Raw genomic sequence first — 22,541 nt, 5'->3', positions numbered from 1 at the left:
TCGCAAGTACTAGCACCTCGTTTTCAGTATGCAAAAAGGATGTACCGGTTACGGTTAGCTTCCGAGACCATATTATGACGTGTACCTTGAAGAGACTCGCATGCAAGACGTGCGGAGTGAACTTCAAGAAGGTCGTATACCTTAAACGACATTATGCCCGAACGGGGCACGATAAAGTTTCGCAAGGCAGTGACAAGGGATGTTGTTATGAGTCTGCCAGTGCTTGCGCGAATGCAGTGAATGATAAGGAAGATCAAGGCGAAAGTGACTGGGATTCCGATCCCGAGATCAGTGTGGACGAGAAGGGCTCTTCTTCAGACGAAGATAGTGACTTCGAGTTAGGTAGGACTGTTAGAAAGAGAACGGCTCCCACTCCTGTTCAAGCGCCGGTCAAGCGAGCCAAAGGTTCGGAGTCTGAACATCCTGGACCCAGTTGTCAAGTCAAAATCCTTGATGAACAGTGTAGAGGCGTTGATAAGGTAGAGACTGGGAAGTGGTTGCGCAGTAGCGGCGTTCGAGCGGATTACAAACCGAAGGGAGAGAATGCCGTTCAAGTCGACAGTGTTGTCCAAATGAACAAAAGTACGCAGGATGCAGTTATCGTTGCTGAAAGGGGGACACAGACACGAGACAGCGTGCAAATGCTAAATGAATGTCAGTGCAACAAATTGCACAAGTGCAATTTTTGTGGAATATATTTCGAGGATATGGCCATGTACTTCATCCACCAGGGTTGCCATACCAATGGACAGCCTTGGAGGTGTAATGTGTGCGGACACACATGTAATGACAGGCAGTCATTCTTCATTCATGTCACAATGCAACACAGTGCTTAGACTGTGAAATATGATTGTTTTATTTTCTGTTAATCATTGACACTTAGGTAAAGTGCATATTACTGTTACAGAGTATTAAAGAGTATCATGTTTTGTTAATTTTTGGTGTTCTTTTAAGACTGCTTTGATTTGCCATGTTATGTTGTTTAAGAAAAACAAAATATATATATATATAAATACATGAATAAGCGGGACGCTTAAAATCGGAGGCGTGGGTAATGTGGTGATTTTTAACCTACCACCGTTCTTTACTTACGTTCATTTTTCTTTGGGTAAATTGTTCCTTTTAGTTAATATATTAAAAGCGTCCATTGATTTCCGGTAAGCATTGTTGACGTTTAATTCATTGTTGAAAATATGCCTAGAAATTTATCGTTGTATGTCGTTGTATGTTGTTTTTATATCCATTTGTTTAATAAATGTTTATTCTGTTGATAAAGACCAGAATCTCATTATTATGCTTTATAATTAAGTCAAACCACTATTACGTAGATCTCAACTGTATCACTATGGAAATGTCCGAGTAACGCCGCATGAGCAGATAGTATAAAAGCGCGCGTTTCTTCTATGAAAAGTCAGTTGTACTGCCGACTTCGTCGAGTTAACATCGCGAAATTAGGTAATTAAATTATATTATTAACATACATTAGGGACTTTGGGCACATAGAGACTGGCTATCCTCTTCAAACGTTCTGAGAGCCTTGAAGTTGGATTCCTACCCCTCAGCAGCCCGGGTCGCTAATAGTTGATATATAAGTCACATACCTTCACACAACACTACAAGGCTCCATACCTAGGGTAACGAGTCACACAGACTCGGAGTCATAACGAAGTGTTCCGAGGTCATAGGTCTCCATACATAGACCCGAAGACATAGGTTTCCATACATAGTCTCGAGGTCATAGGTCTCCATACAACGTCTCGAGGACATAGGTCTCCATACATAGCTCCGAGGCATAGGGTTCCATACATAATTCTGAGACATAGGTCTCCATACATAGACCCGAGGTCATAAGCGTAAATAGTGGGGTTCGAGGTCATATGAATATAGCATTTGATTACATTTGATTTAATGTTCCAAACCAATTATTGTATTAATAACCAATCATAAAGCAAGGTAGCTTGAGGAAAATTTTATACTATTGTATTGTGCTTTGGGTTATTGTCTGAACCATACTATAAAGACCGACGCTCGGTCGAAGGCACGTTACACTTGTAACAATATTCCAGTATTTTGACCGATTGTAATTATTTAGGGTAATCGTTTTACGCCTGAACGCCCGTTATAAATCAAAGCTCCGAACGCGAAAGCCACATGGCTTATCAGGCGTTATAATAAAATGCATTTTCAAGCATTTCTACGTGAACGATCGGTCTGAAAATTGGCATGCACATAGAAAATAGTTTTATAAGTATCGGGAAGTGCTTATTTTCCGCGATGTTAACAGTAAACGTTGTCTAATATGCAAACCAGGCCTAGTCACAAAGGAGCTGTATTTACAGAAAATCATCATTTTTTTTAGTGGGATTTGACGCGTTTTGGCAAATTTCACGGAATAAATGCGTTTGTTTCACGAATTTAAGGAGCATCGTGAGTTTTTAAGAAAAAAATATGTTTTCAGAGGAAAATAAGGAAAAAAAACGTACAAAAACTCGTCTTGAGCATCTCAAATCGCAACAATTTGTGCTGAAAGAGCTCATAAACACGTTTTAATAGTTGTTTACTTCTTTTTCTACATAGCTTGTAACAATATTCCAGTATTTTGACCGATTGTAATTATTTAGGGTAATCGTTTTACGCCTGAACGCCCGTTATAAATCAAAGCTCCCAACGCGAAAGCCACATGGCTTATCAGGCGTTATAATAAAATGCATTTTCAAGCATTTCTACGTGAAAGATAGGTCTGAAAATTGGCATGCACATAGAAAATAGTTTTATAAGTATCGAGAAGTGCTTATTTTCCGCGATGTTAACAGTAAACGTTGTCTAATAGGTTACAATACACTAAATGATCGCTTCATGTAGGGCTGTACTCTCTAAAAAAATATCATAGTTGACAGGAAGGCATGTTTTACACTTTTTACCATTATTCGCGGTTATCTTGCGGAGATAATGGTAGGGCATGAATAGGTGTTCACTACTGAATCCCTGAAATATGATACACTTGAAGACTATAGTAAACCATTGCACTAGAAAAGGTTACATTCCACAAAGAAACGGCCGAAAAAAAAAATGCAAAAACAGTCGATTTTGATTTGTGTCAAGTTCTTTCTTGCATTGTACATGACATATCTTTTTTATTGCATAAATCGATTCCGCTTAGAATGGCCTTTAAGAAAAGGTATGGTTATGGGGGTCATTATGTGCAAAATGTTGCATTTATTTTCGCTCAAAGTTGTCGCTTTTACATTGAATTATATAGGAAAACTATTTGGTGTATTATGACCTTATTAGATATATTTCTAAATTCCATTTCCACCAACAATTCGGTTATTCCACTACCAGTTCACATGCTTCATACACAGTTGAAAATAACACTATTTCACTCAACAACCGTGACACATGTACTCAATTTTTCAACTTTTCGCAATTAAAATTGTTTTCTACTGTTATTGTTGTTGTTGTACTTTTGAAAGTAGTTCAAAAGATGGCGACCATTAACCCAGAGATTGATTTATGAAATAAATCGTCTGCTGATCCAGAGTGACAATTTGGCTGTTGCTCTTTAATTTTTCAGTTTTTAGCAAAAGATTGAGTTGGATATGGTTCAAATTAACGAATGTTATTAATTAATATTAAAATAATAGCCTGCTAAATTATGGAAATTATGGAAACTAATCCATTGGACAGTCCCTTTAAGACCGGTGTGTAACGCGTTGTTGTTGATACGCCTTTATTCACTCAGCGATGTTAGACTTCAGATGTGTGAACAACTATCCTTTGCCCTTACGCAGTAGGAAATAATGACGTAGTAGATTAAAGTCAATTAACAACCACATTAAACAATGCCGCCTTTTCGGTTTGACCGCGAACGTGAGACAATCGATATGATAACAGGACCCCTGTTAATTGATCGATTTTGACAAGTAGCGTAGTCTGCCTATTCGGGTAGGCATTGTCATGGAGACGCTGCAGATATACACAGATTCGAGGTGCAGTTAAGCCTAAGATAAGGTACATGTTTATATGGATTTTGTAAATTCCGGGACATTTGACAGATTTCCGGGACAGCGGGACACGTTCTTCATTTCCGGGACTGTCCCGGACAATCCGGGACGTATGGCATGTATGCTAAAAAAAATAAAATCCCTACCTACCTACCCACCCAAATTTACCTGGGTCGGGTTATGCCAAACAAACAATTTTTTAAGGATGGCCTTAGTATGCAAGTTTCATATTTTTCACATTACACTAGGGCTGTAACGAATGCATTAAGTGGCGAATACGATATGTATCACGAATATAGGGTGGCGAATACGAATATTTATTCACGAATATGAATTTCAATGAACAAAAGTAATACTGACAACTTGACATGACATTATATAGTATAAATTTTGAGTATTTGTCAATTTGATTAATTGAGTAGCATTGCTTACTGAAAATATGAAATATAACACTTTCAAATAACAAAACACTGACTAGAACTGCTTAAACTTTGAACAGACAAACAATGTATATTTGGCAGGCGGGTCAACAATATCAATAGCATTCCCTTTGCTAGGCTCCATGTTTGTTGGTAAGTTGCACAATAATTGTCGTAAAGATAAACAAAAAAAATCCATCTGCTAATCCTTCGTGTGCATGTTTGACCATCAAATCACTCGTATTTACCTAAATAAACATTAAACAACCATCGAAAGATTTTTATGTCCCCCACTATAGTAGTGGGGGACATATTGTTTTTGCCCTGTCTGTTGGTCTGTTGGTTTGCGCCAATTTTAACATTTGCAATAACTTTTGCAATATTGAAGATAGCAACTTGATATTTGGCATGCATATGTATCTCATGGAGCTGCACATTTTGAGTGGTGAAAGGTCAAGGTCATCCTTCAAGGTCAAAGGTCAAATATATGGGCCAAAATCGCTCATTTAATGTACACTTTTGCAATATTTCAATATTCAAGATAGCAACTTGATATTTGGCATGCATGTGTATCTCATGGAGCTGCACATTTTGAGTGGTGAAAGGTCAAGGTCAAGGTCATCCTTCAAGGTCAGAGGTCAAATATATGTGGCCAAAATCGCTCATTTGATGAGTACTTTTGCAATATTGAAGATAGCAACTTGATATTTGGCATGCATGTGTATCTCATGATGCTGCACATTTTGAGTGGTGAAAGGTCAAGGTCATCCTTCAAGGTCAAATATATTGGTCAAAATTGCTCATGTAATGTCACTTCTGCAATATTGAAGCTAGCAATTTTATATTTGACATGCATGTGTATCTTATGGAGCTGCACATTTTGAGTGGTGAAAGGTCAAGGTCATCCTTCAAGGTCAAACGTCATATACGGGGACAGTGTTTCACAAAAACATCTTGTTCAATTCAATGTTGTTAATATTAAACCGAGTGCCCGCCATTTTTAGCTCGACTATTGTATATGAAATATAAATCTATGTTAAAGGTTGCGTACTACCCCAAATATTTCCTATATCCTTTGACAGATTGCTGTTATATGTTGCATACTTGTTTACCAACATGACCCCTACCTATAAACAAGAGCAGACCACTGTATCAAGCATTTTGACATAATTATGGCCCCTTTTACACTTAGATAATTGAACATTTTGCTTAAATTGCCATAACATTTTTATTAATGATCACATTTTATTATTACTTTGACAAAACAACACTTACCTGAATACCACAATGGATTCCACCCAAACAATACCCCACGCCCCTACCAGAATCCCTCCCCCCCCCCAACCTCATCCCCCCCCCCCCAATTTTTTTTTTTTTAAACATCATCTAATCAATTACCACACCCCACATTATACCCCCCTCTCACCCCCCTACTCCCCCCTACCTCCCCCCCCCAAATTTTTATTATTTTTTTTCCTTTTTTTATTTTTGAAATATCGTCTAATAAATTATAGAATATGAACAATTTCCCCATGATGGCTTACGTTATACTGTCAAGCACTCGACTAGTCGAGCGCGCTGTCCTCCGACAGCTCTTGTTGTTGATAATCTCACTGTGTAACATAGTGAGTAGAGTAAACATGATGAAAAACGCTGGAATAAGGAGAAGAACATTTAAATATAGGGGTTTATTGTATGAACCTTCATTTGTAAGGTAAGGTAAGATGATTAAACTTTCAAACTCGAAACCACGTTGTTTGTATTGTTCAAATATTCGGTTCGGTAACGAATACGATTCGTCCACAGCCGTATTCGAGTAATTCGCATGTATCGTTACAGCCCTACATTACACAGAACACTATGGAAAACTTACCAAAGAGTTTTAATACATAATTTGTTTAAAAATAGTTATAACATTAAAACAATAATTAGGAGTAGGCTGGCATCTAGCAAAATCTGTGCAACTTTTATATGGGCAATTTTCACCAAGAGTGTCAAATGTGGAGAGCACCTTTTTATGTCTTCTTTGCCTTAATATTTTTATGCCAGGATTTGATCTCTATTTTCACTGTTAAATATTAAAACTATGTTGAAGATGAACATTATGTTGGAATGTTGTCCTTTGCCATTATTGTTGCTACATGATTTGTATTATGTTCACCTTGACACCTTAGCAATGGAATCTTTTACTTGCATTTTTTAACAAATAAAATTGATGTTTGATAATTATGTTTGTTTCCTTAAAGGTGTGAATGGCTACCAAGTTTACTGCAAGCCAGGAGCTAGACGTATTTAAGGAAGAGAAAGATGGTCTCTTACGAGAGGTCGGCAACCAGGCGGTGTGGTCTTTGTCCTCTTGCAAACCTGGTAAAGCATTTTCTTCTATGAACATTCATTATTTGAGTCAGGGAAAACATTTCATTATGAATGTGAGTAAAGCTTCATCCCAGATTACCTTGTACAGTCCTTTTTCCGCTTTTATGTTATTTTTTGGTAAAAAAAGTTTCTTCATAGCATTCATCTAGGTTAGGCGGAAAGTGTTGTCACTGAAAAGCCTGTGCAGACTGCTAACATTAATCTGGGACGATACTTTTTGCACATGCATTAAGCCCTGTTTTCCAGTACAGGACTAACTTCTCTAACTGATGTTGATATGGGATCATTGTAGTTGCAATAATCCAACTTCTTACTACCGACCCTCTGTGGATTTTATCGTAAAGTAAAACTATACATATGAAATTAATAATAGATAATACATGTAATATATATTAATACAAAACGCTTATTTTGAATATGAGATATTATGACAGTACATGTATCTTACTACATCTTCCTTTCTCTGGTGTATATATTCTGCAGGTTTTGGTGTAGAACAGCTAAGGGATAGTTCTTTTGAGACGTACTGGCAATCTGATGGCCCCCAGCCCCATCTCGTGAACATACAGTTCCGCAGGAAGACAACTATACAAGATGTGTGTATCTATACAGACTACAAGGCTGATGAAAGCTACACACCAAACAGGTACACCAGCCTTTTTGGTGATTGAATTTAAAATGCATATGCTATCATGATGGTATCCCAAGTAAGGCCCCCCTTTGCTCAAAGTTTTTTAGTCAAGATTGACGAAAAAGTAAAAAAAAATCATTTACATTTTGTAAATGCAAAATTAATGTTGCTAAGTATCCTTCCTTAATTGGGCAGTGGCATTGTCATACCTCCACAATTGAGTGATGGAGATGTACTTATTCTGAAACAAAAGTTCTGAATGGTTGGATAACTTTTACATGCAAAGTAATGACCAATGAGGTAGTTCTTTTGAAAAGAGAGTCATAAATGAAGAAGTATAGGTTTGAATATAAAAAGACACTAGAACTTTTGCTTATCATGTAAGCACTGACTGACCATTTAGTTACATGTACATGCAATCTCAAATGGAAATGTCCAACTGATAGGGTTAGTTTTTCAGATTAAACTTATTGTTTAACTTCTAAATAAAGCATGAAGAACATTACCATTATTTTATTTTTTTAAAACAACAACATTGGTCAAAGGATTAAGTAAAGTGAACTTAAAATGAAATAAAATTAATACAAAATCATTTTTTGTCATTGTAATTTCACTTTAATTTAATTTTAAGTTTTGATCACAGGCCTTCATTAGGAACAATATTTTAATATTATAACACTTTATCCTATGCTGTCACATGGTTTTCATTGTTTAAGCATGTGCGATGATATTCACATTACACACTTCAGGATCTCCATACGAGCAGGCAGCCATTTCAACGACTTAGTCGAGGTGGAACAGATTGAGCTCAATGAGCCCATTGGCTGGATATGTGTCCCCCTGAAAGACCTCACGAGTGGCAAGCCAGTGCGAGCCTTCATGATACAGATTGCCGTGCTGTCCAACCATCAGAACGGGCGCGACACTCACGTCCGCAGGATCAAGATCAGGGCACCTGTACAGACCTCCAAGCTTCCACTGTTCACCAGCATAGATTTTAATATGAAATCAATTTTAAGATAATCCTTTTTCCGTTTTTGGATCGAGTGGGAAAATCTGGTATCTTGATCATTTTTGTATCAGAAACATTAGGTTCATATTCATACCTCAGCCTGCATTCTGGGTAGTTAAGTGGAAGTAGCTATCAGTGCACCATTCTCTTGTATTAGAAGTGTTTTCATGTGTGGATTCTATGCCTGGGTGAATCTCAAATCAGAGCATGTGAAATACGTGTAGAAGGTGTGGTTAAACATATCATCAGGTAATATTTCGTTTAAGTTATTGTCTTGAGATGACAAGCGTCCTAAAAAAGTTGTGGTTTATGTCTTGTACTGCTGTTTAGGATATCTTGCTTTGAGTGATTTGAGATCTTTTAATTTACTTAAGGATACACTGGAATGTTCCTGGTATTATTTTCAGTACATGAATGTAACTCCTTTATAGAGAATAAGATTGTTTTTTGGCTACTCAGTCTTTATGTGCACTATTGATTGAAAACAAAATTTGGATTAATGGGTAGCGGCAACCCCTTTAAATAAAGTAGCTGTATGGGCATTGCCGTGGCGTAGATGATATGGTGTCCGCCTAGCGACTTGGAGGTCACGGGTTCGATCCCCACTGTGGGAGCATTCTTTAGATCTTTCTCATAGACACAAAGTACTGGTTCCAGGCCCAGGAACCAGACTCGAGAGCGTTTAAAATCAGCCTTAGGCTTTGTTTGCAATCAATCTAAAATAAATAGGTTTAAACTTTAAACTAAATGAAAGATACCTTAAAAATAATTATGATACTGTTATAATGTTTTGTTTGTGTTGCTATTAAAATGAAGATATTTCTTTCCATTATGTGTTTTTATAGAAGGTATTAGGTAGACTTACAGGTGCATGAATAAGGCACCATTTAAAAAGTGTGTGTTAACAAATAACTGAAGGTTTCTGGTTCATATAATTATTTATTTCAGCAATAAAATACAATGTAACTGTTTTTTATGTGTTCGTATTTGGTATTAAATATATACTTACAAGTATACAGTGTTGATTATTTAAATATATGATTGTAGGTACTATAAGTTAACTTTTTCTGTTTGAATCTACTGCCTTGCCTTTTGGTTGCATTATTAAGCATGGCCTCAATGTTCAGTATTATTATTTTTCCATTCTATTTTTTATTAGCTCACCTCAAGTGCTTATGGTGAGCTTTTGTGATCGCCTTTTGTCCGTCGTCCGTTGTGAGGGGTCAACATTTGCCTTGTTAACTCTCTAGAGGTCACATTTATTTTCCGATCATCATGAAACTTGGTCAGAAGATTTGTCCCAATGATATCTTGGATGAGTTCGAAAATGGTTTTGGTTACTTAAAAAACATGGCCACCAGGGGCGGGGCATTTTTCCTTATATGGCTATAAATGGCTATAGTAAAACCTTGTTAACACTCTAGAGGCCACATTTATTGTCCAATCTTCATGAAATTTGGTCAGAAGATTGGTCTTAATGATATCTTGGATGAATTCGAAAATAAATATGTTTGCTTGAAAAACATGGCTTTCAAGGGGCGGGGCATTTTTCCTTATATAGCTATAGTAATATCGTGTTAACACTCTAGAGGCCACATTAACTGTCCTATCTTCATGAAACTTGGTCAGAAGATGACCTTTCTAGGACTTAGGAAGGCACTTTCTGTTTGTGAGGTCGCGCTCGGTGGCGGCCTCATGAAGTCGGCCTCGCGCTACACTTATTAACTAATATAAGATCGTCGATACCTTGTAATTTGTTTTTATACGAATTTATGAGTCAACGTTACGAGCTGTAAGATCAGTATGACTAAGTCGTCAATATTGTTGACTTAATGAATTTTGATTTTAGAGTCCTCAACTAGAATGTTAGCGGCGGATGACAATGCACCAAGTAGGCGACCAAATTTCACAGGGAGCTTCCTTGGAAGTTAGGTCCTCATTGCCGAACGTTTTCTTATAGCCAGTGTCTTTCAGTTTCGATCGGCTAAGGTACTGTTTTTTTCTAGCTCTTTAAGACATAATTTGACTCTAATGTGCCGGGGCTTGCTTGGATTTGGTTTGCAGACTCGGTGAGATCGATCTTTTTCCGACAACGGGCGAGTTGTTGTTGCGCGGTAGCTAATGCTGTCCTGTTAACTGTTGTTATGGATATGAGTACAATCTGTTGCTTTTAAATCCATTTCAATCAGCGGTGTTTATTACTGGTCTGGAAGGCTCTATTTATCATGTTCTTACCAGTCAAGGCCATTGTTGAAATCAATAAAGTTTCTGGTAAGCTTAGTTCGTTTAAGATGAGAACGTGTATTGCAGTAGGCTTATAGTTTTACAAATGCAAATGAACTAACATGCTTCTTACTGATTTTGTATTTGTAAAAACAGTGGATCGAAGTTGGTATCCTCAGACACTTATGATGTATATTAACATTTTCAATGTTGGTTTCTCGCTAGTCTGTTTTGACTTAAAATAAAAATATACAGATACATGTATTTCTTTGACATTTGTGAACATTCAACTTGATTTTCGTAAGTGGTACAAGATTTTGAAATGTTTCCCCGAGACCGTTAGTGAAAATAATAAGAAAGACATTTCCCTAAAAGATACCTTGCCCAATTGTCTGTGCAGTTTTAATATTGATGATGGCAAAATAACAACAAATACAACACTAAAATTACAAACATTGCCTGCTAAATTGTTTCGGCAAAGTGGAAGAGTATTAAATACTGATTATCATTAATATTGCAGAATGAGTTATAATAGCATGTATATTCTGTTTGTTTGACGCAATGTATTTATTTTCAGAAAAAACACAGACAACTCTAGCAAGAAAGTATCAAAATCAAGAAAATGAAATATATGATTCTTCTTTGTTGCAAAAACCAAAATAATCATACCTTTATTAAAACATTTTTGTTATTAAATAACTGTCAATAATTTCAAACTTTCCTACTTGAATCAGAGTATATGAATTTCAAAGCAGTGTTTTGGAAAAACGAGTTCATCACCAGACATTACAGGGATTCATATAATCAGATGTTGAGCAATAATGGCGTTATCAATAAATTCATGACCAATGTGGCCATGCTGCAAAAAAGAACGCATGAATGTATTATATATTGCATGTGAACAACTATGTAGAACGACTGCGTATAATCTTAATGTGTATTACGGGTGTATTACGGGTGACTGCCGCAATGAGCTTATTTCCCTTGAGCGATAGAAAGTTGAATTGCTGGAAGAGCAATCACTTCAAATTAAACGGTCACTCCGTTAAAAAAATTAACATTCTACAGCCAACATTATTCTTTATTAGCTCGAAAATTCACTGAATAGTTCTAGCTGCACGTCTAAACAAAATGTCGGCGTTTTCATAATGCTCTGATTAAAGTTACATCTCTGTATAACTGTTTCTAATACAGGTATTCAGATGAAACTTCACAGATGTGTAAGGCTAACTGTGCAATTTACTCACCAAATTCAATAACTGACCCGCATTTTAGCATAAATATGCCTCTGTTTGTTGAATCCATAGATACGTAATAAAATGAAACTTTAAGTCTTTTTGACCATTCACTAATCAAGACTGATAAATGTGACCAGCTGTTTTGCAAAAGTAGGCCCCCTTTTTAACCAGGTTTTCCGAAGGAAAAAACTGGTTATAAGATTGGCGAATGCGGGCGGGCTGGCTGGCGGAACAAGCTTGTCCGGGCCATAACTATGTTGTTCATTGTCAGATTTTAAAATCATTTGGCACATTTGTTCACCATCATTGGACGGTGTGTCGCGCGAAATAATTACGTCGATATCTCCAAGGTCAAGGTCACACTTTGAGTTCAAAGGTCAAAGATGGCCATAAATGAGCTTGTCCTGGCCATAACTATGTCATTCATTGTGAGATTTTAAAATCATTTGGCACATTTGTTTACCATCATGGGACGGTGTGTCGCACGAAAGAATCACGTCAATATCTCCAATGTCAAGGTCGCCACGACTAAAAGTAGATTTTTTTTTAAAACAAACTTACAAAGGGGGTTAATTTTGTTTGTTCATTTCAAAAGTTCAGTTTGAGTTTTCTCCCTTTATCAGATTCTTTTTTCACAATGAAAACCTGGTTTTGTGACAATTTTGTCCCTTGTTATACATGCATGTATACAAGTCCGCTTAATTTTTTCTGCCATCATAATGGATTGCCTTCGAGGCCAGCTGTGGCACGGTCATTAAAAGAATGGTTTCATCTTCATAAGTTGAGTTTGGGTGGAGGTAGTGTGCTGGCTGTCATTTGTATCAGGTGACTTACAGAAAATATACATGACATTATCTAAGATGACCAATACTCCAGCCTGTTGTCCTTATACATCTTGTTAAAACTAGAGCTTTGTCACAGATGTGACGTATACCACCACGTGCTGCATCGACACAGAATATTTTGCATGCTGTCTTCAAAAAACAAGAGAATGTAATTTATGGCAATTTTTAAGAATTATTATGCCATTATTATTTACAGCTATTTTGACCTTTGAACTCTTGAATTATTTCCCATGACACGCCGTCCAATGACTGTGAACAAAATTAATGTACAGAGTCATTTTAAAATCTCAAAATGAATGACATAGGTATGGTCCAGACAAGATCATTTATTGCCATTTTTTACCTTTGAACCAAAGTGTGACCTTGACCTTGGAGATAACGACCTAATTCTTTTGCGCGACACACCGTCCAATGATGGTGAACAAAAGAGCCAAATGATTTTAAAATCTTACAATAAACTACATATTTATGGCCCGGACAAGCTCATTTATGGCCATGTCCTATGAACTTAAAGTGTGACCTTGGCCTTGGATATATCACTTAATTCTTAAGCGCGAAACACCTTCCAATGATGGTGAACAAATGTGCCAAATGATTTTAAAATCTCACAATGAAAGACATAGTTATGGCCCGGACAAGCTCATTTATGGCCATTTTTGACCTTTGAACTCAAAGTGTGACCTTGACCTTGGAGATATCGACGTAATTCTTTCATGCGACACACCGCCCAATAATGGTGAACAAATGTGCCAAGTGATTTTTAAATATCACGACATTGTAATGGCCCGGACAAGCTCATTTATGGCCAGTTTTGACCTTTGAACTGTAAGTGTGACCTTGACATTGGAGATATCGACGTAATCTTTTCGCGCAACACACCGTCCAATTATGGTGAACAAATGTGCCAAATGATTTTAAAATCTCACAATGAAAGACATAGTTATGGCCCGGACAAGCTCATTTATGGCCATTTTTGACCTTTGAACTCAAAGTGTGACCTTGACCTTGGAGATATCGACGTAATTCTTTCATGTGACACACCGCCCAATAATGGTGAACAAATGTGCCAAGTGATTTTTAAATATCACGACATTGTAATGGCCCGGACAAGCTCATTTATGGCCAGTTTTGACCTTTGAACTTTAAGTGTGACCTTGACATTGGAGATATCGACGTAATCTTTTCGCGCAACACACCGTCCAATTATGGTGAACAAATGTGCCAAATGATTTTAAAATCTCACAATGAAAGACATAGTTATGGCCCGGACAAGCTCATTTATGGCCATTTTTGACCTTTGAACTCAAAGTGTGACCTTGACCTTGGAGATATCGACGTAATTCTTTCATGCGACACACCGCCCAATAATGGTGAACAAATGTACCAAGTGATTTTTAATTATCACGACATTGTAATGGCCCGGACAAGCTCATTTATGGCCAGTTTTGACCTTTGAACTTTAAGTGTGACCTTGACATTGGAGATATCGACGTAATCTTTTCGCGCAACACACCGTCCAATTATGGTGAACAAATGTGCCAAATGATTTTAAAATCTTACAATGAATGACATAGTTATGGCCCGGACAAGCTAATTTATGATCATTGAACTCAAAGTGTGACCATGACCTTGGAGATATCAACTTAATTCTTTCGCGCGACACACTGTCCACTGATGATGAACAAATTTGCCAAAAGATTTTAAAATCTCACAATAAATTACAAAGTTATAGCCCAGACAAGCATTTGACCTTTGAACCCCAAGTGTGACCTTGACCTTGGGGATATCAACGTACTTTTTTCATACGACACACCGTCGCATAATGGTAAGCAAATGTACCGAGTCATTTTTAAATCTAACGATAAATGACATAGTAATGGTGCGGACAAACTTTCGGTTTAAAACACACTAAGTTACCCCGTGACCTAGTTTTTGACCTGGCATAACCCATATTCAAACTTGACCTAGACATAATTTAGATACAACTTGTGACCAAGTTTGTTGAAGATCGGATGAAAGACCGACCGACGGACCGACAATGTGACTCCTATATAGCCCCCATTACCAGTAATGGGGGTATAATAATACATAATGGGTTTCATTCCACAACACATGTGAACAGTAGCATTACCTGAACAGTTTTGTATATGCACATAAATGAATGCCATTAACAACAGTCGCCTTTTGACATTAAGCAATTATTATTAACCAGGTTTTCCGAAGGAAAAAACTGGTTATTAGATTGGCGAATGCGGGCGGGCTGGCTGGCTGGCGGGCTGGCGGAATAAGCTTGTCCGGGCCATAACTATGTCGTTCATTGTCAGATTTTAAAATCATTTGGCACATTTGTTCACCATCATTGGACGGTGTGTCGCGCGAAATAATTACGTCGATATCTCCAAGGTCAAGGTCACACTTTGAGTTCAAAGGTCAAAAATGGCCATAAATGAGCTTGTCCGAGCCATAACTATGTCGTTCATCGTCAGATTTTAAAATCATTTGGCACATTTGTTCACCATCATTGGACGGTGTGTCGCGCGAAATAATTACGTCGATATCTCCAAGGTCATGGTCACACTTTGAGTTCAAAGGTCAAAAATGGCCATAAATGAGCTTGTCCTGGCCATAACTATGTCATTCATTGTGAGATTTTAAAATCATTTGGCACATTTGTTCACCATCATGGGACGGTGTGTCCCACGAAAGAATCACGTCAATATCTCCAATGTCAAGGTCGCCACGACTAAAAATAGATTTAAAAAAAAATAAAAAATTACAAAGGGGGTTAATTTTTTTTGGTCATTTCAAAAGTTCAGTTTGAGTTTTCTCCCTTTATCAGATTTTTTTTTCACAATGAAAACCTGGTTTTGTGACAATTTTGTCCCTTGTTATTTCATATTTTATATCTTTTAACAAGACTATTACCAAGCAATTTGTGTCCCCTACCGGCTACACCATTGTCAGAAATTCCATTGTCAGATTTTTTTTATATATTTGTTGCCATAGCAACCAGAATTTTTGACGTAGGAACACAATGAAATGACGTGCATAATGTCCATATTGCCACCTATCCATGTTTCAAGTTTCATGAAAAAAAATATGAAGAACTTATAAAGTTATCGCAGGATCCAGAAAACACCATTTTCTGGAGTATTTCTAGTATATTTGTTGCCATAGCAAACAGAATTGTTGACATCAACATAAAAATAAAGAGGCATTAAATAACAGATCATGGTTTAAATAGAAATATCAGCAATAAGGAACACAAATGTAAATTGTATCAAACACAATACATTTATAATAAGCTTTAACAAATATAATTGAATAATAAACAAAACAACTAAATTTCATCAAGATTGAGTCATAAATGAAGACCCACAAAAGGTTATATTTTTTTAGATTTGGCCTGGTAACCTAGTTTCGAGACGCAAGTAATACAGATTCAAAGTGACCTAGCTATTTGTTCGAGTCATAAATTAGCCTTCTAGAATGGGGACATGGGTTTTTCTAAGATTTGACTGTGGGAAACTTGTTTTTTGACGCACATGACCCAGATTAGAACTCTTTCTAGATATTACCAGGACAAACATTCTGACTGTATCTCATCAAAATAGTTGTAAATGTGGCCTCTAAAGCGGTAGCATTTTTTTTTTAAAGATTTGACCTGATAAACTAGTGTTTTGACCCATGTGAACCAGATTCAATATTTTTTACCATGTTTCATTAAGATTGAGTCATCAATGTGGTCTCTAGAATGGTACCACTGTGAGCTATTGTTTAGACGCATGTGACCAAGATTCTAACTCAGCCTAGAAGATATCAAGATAAACATTGAAACGTAGCCTCATCAAGATTGAGTCACATATGCTTTTTCAATAGTGGTAACACGAACTTTGTGAGCTTTGTCCTGGTAACCTTGTTTAAAAAAGTACATGATTAAGATTCTAACACTACATTGATATTGTAGAGAAAATTTAGGCTGTACAATGGTAAAGCACTAAAAGTTGACAACGAAAACAACATGCTACACAACAAAAGACGCAATAGCTCACCTTGAGCACTTCATGCTAACGTCTCGGCTTAGTGAAAACAAAACTGTATTGCATAAAATTATTAACATTACAACAGGTTATTTACACACCAATTCATACCTTTTCATATAACCACTTTAAGTTATTACAATATAGCACATAATTATGAGATACAAGTAGCATAGTTTTATATGTTAATATTGGATAGACACGCGTATTTTTTATACTTTTACATGAGCAGTGTGTACAGGCTGCATGACACTAGAATATACTGTGAGGACTATTCCAAAACTAAAAGTGTCCACTGTAAAATTGACATTAAAACAAGTAATAAGGTTTTCACACTTCACATGTGATTTGCATCTGAATATAATTTGTGCCATTTCATTTAGAAATCTCATTATGACTTTTCACCAAACAATGTACCGGTAATGAGACAGACACAATCATAAACTTTAACAATATAAATGTAAGGAAAATACAAAAAAAATCTAAATTAACGCTGTAGATTTTAAATGAAATTGTTGATTTCCTATCAATTCTAACTCTAAAAATAGTTTATATTCGCCTTTCATAACCAACTCTCAACAAAACTTTATTCTATACATAAGTTTGTTAGCTGTGTTTCTATTGTAAGAAAATATGTTCAAACTTAATAAATAGACCATAAATATTACATTATTCTGTCTTAAAGTCATATGTACAACAAAAACACATAAATAGATATCACATGCAAATAATGCGTGTTTATTTACAAGTGTATATGATAAGACATGAAGTTAAATGAAAGCTTTAGGTATATTTGATAACTTGGTTGCAAACATCAAAACATGCATGACACACAGGTGAGTATCCACCTTTTCAAAGCATAAACAATAATTTTCATTTCAATTGCAACAAACATGAAGATCCTGTCATTTAAATGATGAGCCCACTTAAGCAATGAACACATCTTTATCATTCTTATGTGTGGTCATTAAATCACTTATTAAACCACTTCGGCTAATTTAACCGCCACATCCCTCATTACCTATGCATCTGAATAATTTTTAATCATAAAGAATAAGATTGGCAATACTGAAGTTCCTTTCTGATGAAAACCCTCATTTATTAAATATTGTTCATTTTACATTACCAAGTTTTATGGTTTATATCTCATGTAGTTTTCGCATAAGTGAAGTATTGAGTGCAACCGTCACCTAACATTTGCGAGTCAAAATGCAAATCCTGTCACAACTTTTTTGAAGTTGTAGAGCTGTTATACAACTCTTTTAATTTTATTTTCTTTCTTTCCATACTTCCAATGTCATGGTATTCTACATCCAAAATCAAAGTTTCAGAAATATTTAGCCAAACAAGTTTTAGAAAAATTAAACAAAAAGTTAAGGATACTCAGACATTCCAAGTTGCCAACCCAATCTTTTTTTCCAACATTTTTTTGGAACCTTTCATTTACAAATTTCACTCCAATTAACAAATAGAGGTAAGAAATTCCTTCTACGTTTTCTGCAATGTAGAAGGAGGATTCAACAACACCATTTAAGCTCTTTCAAGAAACAGAGTACAATTACCAGTATTTTAGCTGTTTGTAAGACATTGGGTCTTTTCATCTACCTCCTCGACTAAGTCTAGTGTATTCAGTTCGACAGATAGATCATTCCATGACTTGCATGGATCTCTGGATGATTTAGGGCTAGTGTAACTGGAAATACACTTTGCACCCTTTATGGATGATAAACCTGAATCTTTTGACACCAAAGATCCAGGATTTAGTGTGGAATAAATAGAATTAGATCCAGGATTTAGTGTGGAATAAATAGAATTATCTTCAGGTTGTTTCATAGTATTGTTCACTTTTTTAATTAAATGTTTTATCTCAAAATGTTCAGTCATTTCTTCTTGGCTTAGAATGAGTTTATATTTACAGCAATACTTTCCATTACAATCTTCTGTTTTGGAGGAAATTACAAACTGTGTTTTCCCAATATCATATTGTCCTGTAGTATTTGGTCCAGCTTCCTTCTCCACACAGAGATCCTTTGCTTGCTTGGGGTTTATAAATATCCTGATCTCCTCAGCACCTGTGAATTTATAGACAAAACACAAAGTCATATCTACAAAAAAATCATTTTTGTTTTACTTTGATAGAGCTGTTAAGACTGATTATTTATATTTGGTGTGCTTGACATTGTTTTTGTCTTAAAAAAAACAAAACAAGCATAACTTGAGTTTTGTCACAAACATGACTAGTATCCCAGCACAATTTTTTTTCAGCGATGTCCACGGGCGAATTACTCCAAAACTGTGAATCACTAGAGTTGAAAAATGTACCAACAGATGTATATTTCATGGTGACAGTGTATTTAAAGTTTCAATTTAATTGCTTTAGAAATGTGTGAGTAGTTTGGTCCACACACTTATAACATTTTATGCGGACAAGGCGGCAGACCTACTGACCAACAAAGTGACTCCAATATAACCCCTTTCTGTGAGGTATTATAATATGGTATTATTAACACTTTTCCTTTTACTAAGTAAGGTAATATAAAAGTAAAATAATGTGACGTTGTCATTGATCCCATGTGACTGTATCATGCCTTCTGCATAATGCTTCAATTTACTTGACACTATAGCCAAGTATCAAGAAAATCCTTCAAAATGTATAGGACATGGAGCCAACAGTAAAATGGAATCTCAATCTTTTGACCTTATAGTATGACCTTGACCGTTAACTTGCACATCTTCTAAATGACCTTAACATTTGAGGCCATTTCCATGGTATCAGGTTATAGAAGATATGGAAGAGATACAAAACAGGATGGTCAAATTTTTGACAGTCAGATTAAGATAGCGGGAACCAAAAAGTTAGGGTTCACTGACGCAATGACAATCAAAGCAGAAACTATATTCCTCTCTAAGGGGCATAAAGCCAGGACGAACGAAGATATGTTGCTTTGTAAACGGTTTCAGTTTTCACAGTTTTCGTTTTGTATATGTTTCAATTTAAATTAATTCATTTAAAGTCTTACCTGATGGGATCTCAAAAACTCCATTTACATCCACACATTTCTCCCATTTCAGTTTTCCATTCACAATTTTGAAACAAATTTTTATGCAACTGGTTGGCTCTGAAATATACATAATCTTATATACTTCTAATTGTTTAATGAATGTTGTTGACAAATAATACATCATTCATATCAAGCACGCTCATAAGTTCTATCACATGTACCCTCATGGGTTATAGCACAGTATCTTACATGCATTTTTAGCTCACCTGAGCACAACATGCTCATGGTGAGCTTTTGTGATCGCCTTTTGTGCGTCGTGCGCCGTCAACATTTGCCTTGTGAACACTCTAGAGGCCACATTTATTGTCCGATCTTCATGAAACTTGGTCAGAACATTTGTCCCATTGATACCTCGACTGAGTTCGAAACTGGGTCATGCTGGGTCAAAAACTGGGTCACTAGGTCAAAAACAAGAGCTGTCAGAGGACAGCGCGCTCGACTATTCGAGTGCTTGACAGTATAACGTAAGCCATCATGGAGAGGGGTGGGGGGGGTATAATGTGGGTGTGTGATCATTTAATAGATGGGGGGGGGGGTTCTGGGGGGGTGTGGGGGATGGTTTGGGTGGAGTGCATTTTGGTATGTAAGGTAAGTGTTGTTTTGTCAAACTTTAACATAGATTTATCAATAATATGCATTTTCTAAGTATAAAAGGGGCCATAATTCTGTCAAAATGCTTTATACAGTTGTCTGCTCTTGTTTATAGGTTGGGGTCATGTTGGTAAACAAGTATGCAAAATATGAAAGCAATATGTCAAGGGACACAGGAAATATTTGGGGATAGTACGCAAACTTTAACATAGATTTATCAATAATATGCATATTCTAAGTATAAAAGGGGCAATAATTCTGTCAAAATGCTTGATACAGTTGTCTGCTCTTGTTTATAGGTTGGGGTCATGATTGTTAATAAGTATACAAAATATGAAAGCAATATGTCAAGGGACACAGGAAATATTTGGGGTAGTACGCAAACTTTTACATAGATTTATCAATAATATGCATATTCTTAGTATAAAAGAGGCCATAATTCTGTCAAAATGCTTGATACAGTTGTCTGCTCTTGTTTATAGGTTGGGGTCATGATGGTAAACAAGTATGCAAAATATGAAAGCAATATGTCAAAGGACATTGAAAATATTTAGGGTAGCACGCAAACTTTAACATTTGCACGCAAACGGACACAGAAACGGGAACGGCAACGCCGGGGTCAGTAGGATAGCTCCACTATATATATTTCATATATAATAGTCGAGCTAAAAAGAAAAACCTTGTGAACACTGTAGAAGTCACATTTGATGCCCAATCTTCATGTGACTTTGTCAAAATGTTTGTCTCAATAATATGTTGGTTGAGTTCAAAAATGGTTCCAGTCCGTTGAAAAACATGGCCGCCAGGGGGCGGGGCAGTATTCCTTATATGGCTATTGAGAAACCTTGTGAACACTCTAGAAGTCAGAATTTTTGCCCAATCATCATGAAACTTGGTCAAAACATTGGTTTCATTGATATCTCGGACGAGTTAGAAAATGGTCCAGATCGGTGAAAAAACATGGCCGCCAGGGGGCAGGGCAGTTTTCTCTATATGTATATAGTGAAAACATGTGAACACTCTAGAATTCACATTTTTGGTCCAATGTTCATGAAATTTGGTCAGAACATGTGTTTTCTGGATATGACGGTTGAGTTCGAAAATGGTTCGGATCGGTAAAAAAGCATATCCGCTGGGGGGGGGTGGGTGGCAATTTCCTTATATTTATATAGTAAAAACAGCTTGTGAACACTCTAGTTTAGCATGTCAAGGGAAGTAACTGCAAAATGGCTTTTGAAAAATTATGTTGAATTGACAGAGTTGTCAGCCTTTTTAAAAAAAAAATTTAAGAAGATTCAGTGGAGTTTTGAATATGTTTATTATTGTTTGATGATTCTGTACAATATGGCATTCTTTTGTCAAACGATTAAAGCGAGACTATAAGATTTTTATATGTGTTAAATTGTAATATATTGACAAATACATGTTACAATAACACAAAATAGGCATGACATTGAAGACGAATTTCATAAAATGCAGCAAAGACAAATTAGCGCCCCGAGCGGATGGTGACGAAAAGATATTTTGTACATATTTTCCTACAATAACCGAAGAATTTGTCTTTTTATTAGGATCAGAGTTAGAGTTCGTGTGTCGTATGAATTAAGATTCACATCCTGCATGCATGATATACATTCTGGCGAATTCGACTGTACAGACATTTTCCATTTCAGAATTAAATATCTGGCTCATTTCGCATTTTTCGACACATGTTCTTCTTAACTTTTATTTTAAATTATATTGAAATGTATGACCTTGTTAACACTCTAGAGGTCACATTTTCCGATCATCATGAAACTTGGTATTAAGATTTGTCCCAATTATATCTTGGATGAGTTTGAAAATGGTTTTTGTTGCTTTAAAAACATGGCCACCAGGGGCGGGGCATTTTTCCTTATATGGCTATATATGGCTTTAGTAAAACCTTGTTAACACTCTAGAGGTTTATTTTCTGATCTTCATGAAACTTGGTCAGAAGATTTGTCCCAATAATATCTTGTTATCTCAGGTGAGCGACTTTGTGCCTTTCAGGCCCTCTTGTTTTAATAAAGGTAATTTGTATAGACCAAATTGCAAAGATTTGTATAACCTGACAAAAAA

General features: G+C 36.2%; 5 protein-coding genes and 1 long non-coding RNA gene across 14 annotated transcripts in view; 3 read left to right on the top strand and 3 right to left on the bottom strand.

The window, feature by feature from the left end:
* The window catches only part of LOC127879175 (anaphase-promoting complex subunit 10-like), a 305,930-nt gene extending 296,474 nt beyond the window's left edge, over positions 1-9,456 (top strand). Inside the window, exon 5 of the transcript XR_008048953.1 lies at positions 9,291-9,456. The gene's annotated coding sequence lies outside the window, so the exon portion shown is untranslated. The remainder of the gene's footprint in view (positions 1-9,290) is intronic.
* Positions 1-10,297, bottom strand: part of LOC127879179 (uncharacterized) — a 299,024-nt gene extending 288,727 nt beyond the window's left edge. The window contains exon 1 of the long non-coding RNA XR_008048956.1: positions 10,080-10,297. This is a non-coding gene — a long non-coding RNA (uncharacterized LOC127879179). The remainder of the gene's footprint in view (positions 1-10,079) is intronic.
* Positions 1-22,541, top strand: part of LOC127879174 (anaphase-promoting complex subunit 10-like) — a 160,325-nt gene that overhangs the window by 27,809 nt on the left and 109,975 nt on the right. Inside the window, exons 1-4 of one of the 3 annotated variants that reach the window (XM_052425868.1) lie at positions 3,532-4,011; positions 6,670-6,790; positions 7,283-7,445; positions 8,180-9,456. In XM_052425868.1, coding sequence (XP_052281828.1) covers positions 6,676-6,790; positions 7,283-7,445; positions 8,180-8,453 — 552 coding nt within the window. In that variant the 5' untranslated portion in view covers positions 3,532-4,011; positions 6,670-6,675 and the 3' untranslated portion in view covers positions 8,454-9,456. Of the gene's footprint in view, positions 1-3,531; positions 4,012-6,669; positions 6,791-7,282; positions 7,446-8,179; positions 9,457-22,541 lie in introns of those variants that run through there. The other 2 variants (XM_052425866.1, XM_052425867.1) reach the window with 2 other exon arrangements.
* Positions 1-22,541, top strand: part of LOC127879166 (tyrosine-protein kinase JAK2-like) — a 487,084-nt gene that overhangs the window by 376,820 nt on the left and 87,723 nt on the right. The gene's annotated exons all lie outside the window — the stretch shown is intronic.
* Positions 15,971-22,541, bottom strand: part of LOC127879169 (uncharacterized) — a 156,544-nt gene continuing 149,973 nt past the window's right edge. The window contains exon 12 of one of the 2 annotated variants that reach the window (XR_008048949.1): positions 15,971-16,200. The gene's annotated coding sequence lies outside the window, so the exon portion shown is untranslated. Of the gene's footprint in view, positions 16,900-22,541 lie in introns of both variants that reach the window. The other variant, XR_008048948.1, reaches the window with a different exon arrangement.
* The window catches only part of LOC127879171 (uncharacterized), a 34,927-nt gene continuing 28,356 nt past the window's right edge, over positions 15,971-22,541 (bottom strand). The window contains exons 10-11 of the mRNA XM_052425862.1: positions 19,809-19,907; positions 15,971-18,860 (exon numbers count right to left, since the gene is read on the bottom strand). Of these exons, the coding sequence (XP_052281822.1) occupies positions 18,358-18,860; positions 19,809-19,907 (602 nt within the window). The 3' untranslated portion in view covers positions 15,971-18,357. The remainder of the gene's footprint in view (positions 18,861-19,808; positions 19,908-22,541) is intronic.

This window comes from Dreissena polymorpha, chromosome 4, assembly GCF_020536995.1.
Source record: "Dreissena polymorpha isolate Duluth1 chromosome 4, UMN_Dpol_1.0, whole genome shotgun sequence".
Taxonomy (NCBI): domain Eukaryota; kingdom Metazoa; phylum Mollusca; class Bivalvia; order Myida; family Dreissenidae; genus Dreissena; species Dreissena polymorpha.
Note: the sequence above shows the minus strand (reverse complement) of the source record. Positions and strands in the feature narration are given on the sequence as shown.